General features: G+C 26.3%; 1 protein-coding gene across 1 annotated transcript; it reads right to left on the minus strand.

Moving 5' to 3' along the window:
- Nucleotides 1-1,743: 1,743 nt before the first annotated feature.
- OCT59_023187 (uncharacterized protein) lies at nucleotides 1,744-3,895 on the minus strand. The gene is made up of 7 exons (XM_066150594.1): nucleotides 3,567-3,895; nucleotides 3,415-3,490; nucleotides 2,934-3,338; nucleotides 2,856-2,871; nucleotides 2,568-2,781; nucleotides 1,957-2,497; nucleotides 1,744-1,879 (listed from the first exon to the last, which is right to left on the minus strand). Exons 1-7 carry the CDS (start codon nucleotides 3,837-3,839, stop codon nucleotides 1,824-1,826), a joined length of 1,581 nt encoding a protein of 526 aa, XP_066006608.1. The 5' UTR covers nucleotides 3,840-3,895; the 3' UTR covers nucleotides 1,744-1,823.
- Nucleotides 3,896-8,650: the final 4,755 nt, after the last annotated feature.

An 8,650-nucleotide genomic window follows, 5' to 3' on the forward strand; every position in this document is an offset into this window, starting at 1 on the left:
TTGCTTTTAATTTTTTATAAAATCATTTATCTTTATTATTTTACATCTTTAAAATATTAATAAAAAGGTTTTATATAAAAAAGAAAATTAAAAAATGAAAAAATGAAGATAAATAAAATTGGATAAGAAAAAAAATAATAAAAGTTTAATTTATAAATTTATTATAGCTTAATTTAAGTTTAATAAAAATTTAAATAAAGCATTATAATGTTATATAATAATATTATTATACTTATGTTGATAAATATAAATTTTATTGAATTAATCTAAATCTTATTTTATAATGTAAATCACAGTGCTTTTTTTTAATATATAAAGTATATTTCTTTTTTTTTTCTGAAAAAAATCTTTATTTTTTTTAATTTTACTATTTAAATATTTTAATTTTACCTAAAAAATATATTTTTAATTATACTATATAAGTTTTTAAAATCCTTTATTTATAAAAATTGAATTATCAAATGCTAAGATATTTACAAAAAATAATTTTTTGAATTTTAGCAAAAAAAGGTGATTTTAGCTAAAAGGTAATTATAATTCATATATTAAATATCTAGAGTTCTGATAAAATGAATTTTATTATTATATGAAGAATAAAATATAATAATAAAAATTAAAATAAATACTTTTTCAAAGTATATTTTATTATTAATTATAGATAAAATTACTAAAAAAATATGATTTGTAATTTATTATTTAAATATTTTAATTATAAAAAATTTCTAACTTGAAGATAATTAAGATAATTAAAAATTTATTATTTAAATTATAAAATTTTATAATAATAATGATTTGATATATGCAAAATTTGTAAAATTTTATATTAAAAATAGATCTTTACTTTGCTATTAAAAATGCTTAAATAAATGGATTTTTTATAATGTTAATTTACTTAAATTTTAATTTTGAATTTTCTTACTTTTTAAAATAAAAAAAATACCTAAAATACCTTAAATTTTTATATATTAAAATTAAGTATATTAAAAAAAATCACCATGATAATCACAAAATTTTATCTTGAATTTAAAATCCAAATCATATATTTATTATCAACCAAGAAAACCCCCTTTCAACATTGCTTTGACAATATATTTATTCCAGTTCTATTTAGAAAAGTGAATAGATTCAGAATTGAGACTAAGGTATGTCAATTCTCTCTAAATGCACTCTCTCTAAGTGCACGTATTATATATTTTTTCTCTAAATGCACCCTCTTACTCAGTCCCAAGTATATAGAGATCATATAAAATTTCCTTTTCTAAATGCATTCCCTCTCTAAATGCACGTTTTTTCAAATTTTCATTATGGTCCTAAGGGGGTACACTTAGAGAGAGTTGACTGTAATAGATTTACTTGCTTATGGATTATGATTCAACATCTGAAATCTTGAATTATGCATCAGATTTTACCTAGAGCCGTTAAGATTGGTGAACAGAGTAATGAAAATATCTCTGCATTTAACAGACCTAAAAAAATCTTGGAAATTAACCAAAAATTCAGAGACTACTGGTTCTTATTACCCTTCTTGAGTTAAAAATACTACTTGTGATGCTAGCCACAACATTGAAACTTATATTGCTATTTTGATGCAAAGCACTCTAACAATTATAATGATGTGATGTTACCCATTGTTGTTGCTATTTCATCTATGTTCTTTCTTTTTGATAATTGCAACTATGCGATTATGATACAGATCTTAAAAAAAATTAAATAGCCAAATTTAATTCTAAGTTATAAATATTTCTCAGTTAATAGTATTAATATGTAATTTACTTTACAATATTAAAACCAATTTAATTTTCTGAAACAAAAAAAAACAAAGCTTATCTAACTCTAGAAAGTTTTCTAGCAAATTCGATTATAGAACGAGCTGGGCGCCCTATAAATTTTTAATAAAAAAGAAAAATTAAAAATTATCCTTTACCTATACGAATACAAAAAGTATATTTGACATACCAGTTGCTCCTTTAACATTATAATAAGAGTCTTCACTAGCATTCATAATACATGCCATATCAATATGAGCATATCTAATCTTATTAAGTTCATCAGCATCTTTATCGATAATATTTCCCTCAATTATACCATAATCCTTCCCTTTTTCAGTATCAGTAATATCCCTGCCTACAGTTCCTTCATCACTTAGTCCATATACAAATTCTTTAAGAAAAATAGCAGCCTTACAAGAACTTCCATATTTATTACCACTAGAATTAATGTAATCTGCTACATCAGATTTAGTCATAGATTTTAAATAGAAATCATCAAGTGGCATGCGCCATAAAGGATCATTTGCAATTTTTCCCGCCTCAGCAAGTTGTTCCCATAGTTTATCGGAATTAGTATAAATTCCAGCATATTTACCTATACCAAGAGCTACTCCTATTGCACCTGTTAAGGTGGCCAAATCAATAAGACTGTGTGGTTGAAACGTCGAACTTGTATAGTATAATGCATCAGCCAAGATCAAACGTCCTTCAGCGTCTGTGTTATCAACCTAAATTATAAATAAACTCATATGAATTGTACATCTCAATTTAGATCAAATGAATTCGAGAGTATCATACCTCAATGGATTTACCATTCATGGCAACGACAACATCTCCTGGTTTTGTTGCATGACCGGAAGGTAAATTCTCACATAAAGGAACAGTTACAACCACGTTGATTGGCAATTCGAGTTTTGCTATTCCATACAATGCAGCCGTTACTGCTGCACCGCCACCCATATCTATTTTCATTTCAGACATGCCTGCGGGGAATTTCAATGAAATTCCACCACTTTTTTCATAGGACAGGAAATTTTTATAAAATAAACTTAATATAAACAATCTAAAAGAATAATAAAAACTTACGAATCAAATGTAATGCCTAAATAAAATATTATTTTAGTAATTTTATTTTAAACAAAAAAAGCCCAAATAAAATAATACCTTTTCCAACTAAAGCCAGAGGTTTATCGCCGTCTTTTCCACCTCTATAATGAATTTCCAAAAACTTTAAAGGTTCGTCTGAACCATTAGCAACAGATAGAAAAGATCCCATTTTTTTTCCTTCAACCCAATCTCTATCTCTAACAATAACTTCAATATTGGGAAGATCTTTTAATACAGATTTTGCATTTTCAGTAAAGATAGTTGGTGTCATATGATTCGCCGGAGAATTTCCTAATGTACGAGCGAAATTTTGAGCATTTGCGTAAATTAAACCGGTTTCCCAAGTAAGATCGGATGATGATAATGTTCCAAATGGTGAGATTTTAACAGATGGGATTTGATTTTGAGCAGATTTTAACCGATCCGGTTTAAAAAGAGCAAGAGTTGCACCTTCAGATGCACCTAATTTAATAGAAATAATGATTTTAATATATATAACGAAAAAAAAACAAAAAAAAGTTAAAAGATATTAAAATACCATGTTCATTAGTCATAACATCAATTGCAATGTTTTTTGCTCCTTGATTACGCAACGTGCGAACACCTACAGCAGCCTGTAAATGTATTAACAACCATTTATGAACGAAATGTTCATCACGCGACCAAAGGACAAGAATTTTTGTATTATACCGCAACACGAGCTTTTTCCAAAGAATCTCTCTCGTTTTCAGGTTTAGTTCCCAAACCAACAACAGCAATTTGTGAAGGCAAACCTTCTTCACTGCCAATTCCATACAAAACTCTTACTTCGCCCAGTTTTCCTTTAACTCCAGCACATTGTAGCTGCTGTTTAATAGTTTGTCGTATTTTTTCAGTAATCTTCTTTGATGCTGTTTCAGAAAATGAACCGTCCTTATAAACACCCAAAACTAATGCATCAAAGCTTGAAAGGTTATTGCTCATTATTGAAATAAATCAATAGTTTGTTCGATTAGTCAAAAAAAAAATGCTTCCTGAACAATTTTAGGTCTAAAGGTTTTGAAAAAGATTTATATCTTGTTTAGATTGTAGATCTTTTCTTAATCGGTAAATCAAAAAATAACGCGAGAAATATGATACGTTGAATTTTGAGTAGAGTACCATTCAGATGAAAGATTAACCTTTTTTTTTATTGAAACTCAGTCTATAGGTCCTCTAAAAAAACCTTAATATTCGACCAACGAAATTTTCAATCCAATATTGGTAATAAATATTAAGTAAAATGTGCGTGCCATAATTGAACCTCAATGAAGATGTTCGATACTGCAAGAATTAAAATTGAGGAAGATCTTGGTGTTATAGATTGGAAACCGAATTTCAAGGTAACTAAGGTAACTACAAAAATATTATTAATGGATCGTTTCTAATGAATAAACTTTTGTAAGAGCATCCATTTATTGATATTTCCTATCCAATCCGGCGAATTATAATATGAAGTATGTATACAGCATACTACCTAATGGATTAACTCCGAGTGGCTCTACGAATAGGGATTAGCAACTTATTTCTGAAATGATTTGGACTGCATTCTTCCATAAACTTTACCCTTCCAAGACTACTTGATTGATCTCTCAATAAAAGTTATAATCGTCATCTCTACTTTTATTTGCGACAGTTTACTATTAGTAATAAAACCTTATTAAATAAATACATACATGTATGATCTCTTTAACTTTTTTATCACACGTTTTCTTTTTGCATTATTTAACAATTATACAAAAGGAAAAAAAAGAAAAGCTCTCAAAATAAATAGACACTAATATGATAATTGACCATTGAACTATGGACGAACTGAAGTCATTGTTAAATGCTTTATTTAATTATCTATTAAATTGTTGAAATTTAAAATCATACCTCTGAATTGTAATAACTTTTCTACAATAAAGATCATTGGTATAAATTATACCTTTTTTTTAATAAATTACCTTTTTTCTACCCTTCTATCCCTTCTTTTTGTATGATGAAAGTAGAGACAAAATAAATATCTTTAAAATAATTCACTATAAATATTTACCATTTTGGTTGTTACTTCATAGATCTAATTAAATGAATATAAACATAGACCTCTTTTTTTACATACATGCTGATAATCTCCGAATAAATGCTGCTTTTAATTTGATTAAAGTAATGGATAATCCACATTTTGTAAGTTGAAGAATGTTTAATATTTGATTTTATTATCCATATAATCAGTAATTACCGTTTAGTCTTAGAATTCTGTTCTATTTTTCGTTATTAAACTGTTTCTTAGACGTCAAATTTTTTCTTATAGAACTAGTAGTGCAGCAACAAAAAGATGAAGAACAATATGGTCTGGAAAGGCAAATTTTTGGAAAGAAATTCGGAAATTATATGTTGCCAGAAACATTGGGATTATTTTTTTTTACGGATTTTGTTTTAATCAAATTCTGTATAAAACAATCTCAAAGAAGTCGACGATAAATTAAATCAATCAATGCTTGATACTTATGCAAACTTAGAATGTTTCAGTTAACAAACCTCATTTTTCATGTCGTGACAATTATCATATGTGTTCATCATATAGGCTAGTCTCACTTGTTCAAATCTGACTAGTAAATTAATAACTCCTCAACTAATTGGATTTTAGTCAATTGATACTTCATTGGTAGATAGTCAAATTGATTCTACAGGAAATCAAGCAGACGGCGATATTAAATCATAAAATCAATATATACTGGTTTTGGACTGGAATATTCTATAATCACATCCTGCTGTTATATATTCAACAAGTTCCCGATAAGATTCTGCGTAATGTCTTTTAAATATACAGTATATGTATTTCGTTTACAGTTTAAAGGTTAGAATTATTTATAAATAGAGCTTTTTTCTAAATATAATTGTCCTGAATTTTATTTTATCGGAAAAATTTCCGAGTATCTCGTTTTTACGAAAATTTTAACGGGTACAAGTATGAAAAAGAAATCGGGTACAATATGGAAAATTATATCAAGTATATACGGAATCTTACTGTACAGGTTTCTAAATTTCTAAATAAATGAGAAATACGATTAAAAAGGTAGGTATATAAATTAGTCCATTAGGCACAGTTTTATCGGTTCAATTGGATAAGGAATTATAATTCTAAATTCGGGTGACAAAAGGATTCGAGTGCGTTCTGGACAATTTTGTTTATTTGTTTATCTATTTTTACAATGCCATAAAAATTCTGTTTAACGTTGACCTTTCTCAATCGATAAGTTACAGTTGAAGAGGATATTTTTTTTTTTACTAGTGACATATCTTTTTATGATAAAATCAAAATCAATTAAATGAAAGGGGAAAGGTTTTTATAATAAAATCAAATTTATAAATGAAAACTAATTAGGGATGACGTTGAACAAAAATTTAAATTATAAACGATCATTCACCAAGATTAAAGTTTGCTAAATGTTACATGTGTAGGGTTGTGGTGTAGGGTTGTATGTTACACCCTGAAGTTATTTCATTGTAACATTCAATAACATTCAATTATTTTAGTGATACAGCATTTTCTTGATGATAATATTTGTCCATTGCCATTTTCTCAGTTTCTAAATGGACAGGAACAAAAGCTTTGGATTGGCAAAAGTATCTTAAAATTAAAAATAATAGCAAGAATGAGTTGAGCATGATAAAAACGTATTGTAATTCAAAAAAAAAGAGAAGAAAGAAAATTACAACTTATTACCTTTTAAAAGTAATAAGAGATAGGTCAAATCGGTACTGAACAATAGGTAATGTTGGTAAAAACTGATTCATAACAAATGCGGAATAGCGGCCTTTCCCATATTAATAAATTAAAGGTTAACAAATGTTTTTTTCGCCACTGATTTAATGCTTTTTCACAAAAATTTCACAAAATAACTAAATATAAGGACATGAAGCAATTGAAGTATTACTTTTTGAACCAAAAAACTTAACATTAATCCGACATTATATGATACATGATGATAAACGGTCTGATTGAAGAAGATTATTATTTTCAAACAACTAATAACACTAATAACTTAAAGAATATGTTAGCAGAAATTAAGAAAATTCTGGATAGTTAAAAAGATTTTCGACGAAAATGTTATTTAAAAAACGTAACTTACGATTTTAATTATGAAATACAGTATTATTCAATTAATTCCCAGATTTACCCATTATTTCAAAAATTATACATGCATGGTTTCACTCAATGCTATCCTTTATCCGAATAGTTCGTTCTTATTAATTTTTTTTTTTGTTTTAAATTAATAAAATTAATAATTAGCATATATTATTATTATTAAAAAATGTTTGACGATCAATCATAAGGTTTTTTTTTTCGGTTTGCCTTAGTTAATAAATTAAACACAAAATTATAAAGAATTAAATAGAAACTTGTATTCGATAATATAATTTGTTATAAGACATCATTCGATGGAAAAAAGTAAAGTTCTGAATATCAGTTAATAATAAAGTTTATTAAACATCCAAATATTTATATTAAATTTACTATATTAATTGTCCTAATAATTAATTAAAAGACAAAAAGTAGGTTCATTGAACAGAGAAATTTCATTTTTGCTATTTGCTGAGACAGACAGAAAGAACGAAAGTATTGTGATACGATATAATAAATAATGTATTACCTACCCATTTTGTTGAACAAAAATTATAAATGAAATCTTTTGAGTGAAAACTTTTTGGCTTAGTAACCTCTTTAAGGAGGAAGGTTAACACCTTCAACCAATAAAACGATGGTAAGTACCATGAGATAAATTTGGTAATAAGGAGATTAATTAATTCAAAAGGATAGGTTGAATCATGGATTTAGTTACCTTTATAGGGATATCCGTAAAGGATCAAAAGCCACTTTTTTTTTTTTTTTAAATATAAATTTTATATATATTCCAACAATTTTTTAACGAAAAAAAGAAAAAAAAGTATTATATATTCGGCAATTAAAAATCAACTAGTAATTTATTTATATTACGTAATAAAAAGGACAAGAAATGTAAATCATTAACGCGAAGAACATGTGATCTCACAAAGAAATCCAACTTTTGGATGATTGGGACAAAGGGATAAATAATAATAAAAACACGTGTTTTTATATTTTAGGTTTAGCCAATTGTTCAATTGTTCCCAGACTACCCCCCTACAAAAAGATGTATATTGATATCGATAACATAACAGAAGCCAATACCCCGATTTGGATGATATTACGATTTAATTTTTAAGATAATCTTACTCCAGATCGTTTGATAACTACGCGTAACTTTAACTAAACCAAATTCAATAAATACCATAAAAATAAATTTATCGATAAGGTTAATTTTTTTACTTATAAAAATTATCCAGATTTGTACACTGTGACACTTAAAATACATACGCGTAAGTTTAAATTATAAACAAAATCAGATGAAAATCCGGAATTCTTGTCTTAAATCGATTGGTTTATAAGTAAGGAATTTTCACTGAGTTGAAAATGTACAAAAGAGTGTAATACTTAAAATTATTCTAAGAAGATGTTCTTTTTTTGTGTTTAAATAAACATTATCTTGTTTGATTCTTGTTTATTGAATGAGACAAAAAAATATGCCATATTAAGAAGATCTTAAAATGATTGGTTCTTTAAATATTTTTCGTTTGAAGAGAAAAAGTATTAGTTTAGGAATAATTATATAAACGCGTATTAAAATTTGAAACAAGATTTATTTCTTATAATTCGTCCATAATTGGAATTAATTTATGTTTTTTGTTTTTTT

Source organism: Rhizophagus irregularis, chromosome 32 (genome assembly GCF_026210795.1).
Source record: "Rhizophagus irregularis chromosome 32, complete sequence".
NCBI lineage: Eukaryota > Fungi > Glomeromycota > Glomeromycetes > Glomerales > Glomeraceae > Rhizophagus > Rhizophagus irregularis.

Excerpts from the sequence above, each read along its gene's own strand:
- OCT59_023187 (XM_066150594.1), bottom strand. The coding sequence starts at position 3,839 with ATGAGCAATAACCTTTCAAGCTTTGATGCATTAGTTTTGGGTGTTTAT. Across the intron at positions 2,498-2,567 it reads TGAATGGTAAATCCATTGAG|GTTGATAACACAGACGCTGA; the intron begins GTATGATACTCT and ends TTTATAATTTAG. Across the intron at positions 1,880-1,956 it reads TAATGTTAAAGGAGCAACTG|GGCGCCCAGCTCGTTCTATA; the intron begins GTATGTCAAATA and ends AAAAATTTATAG.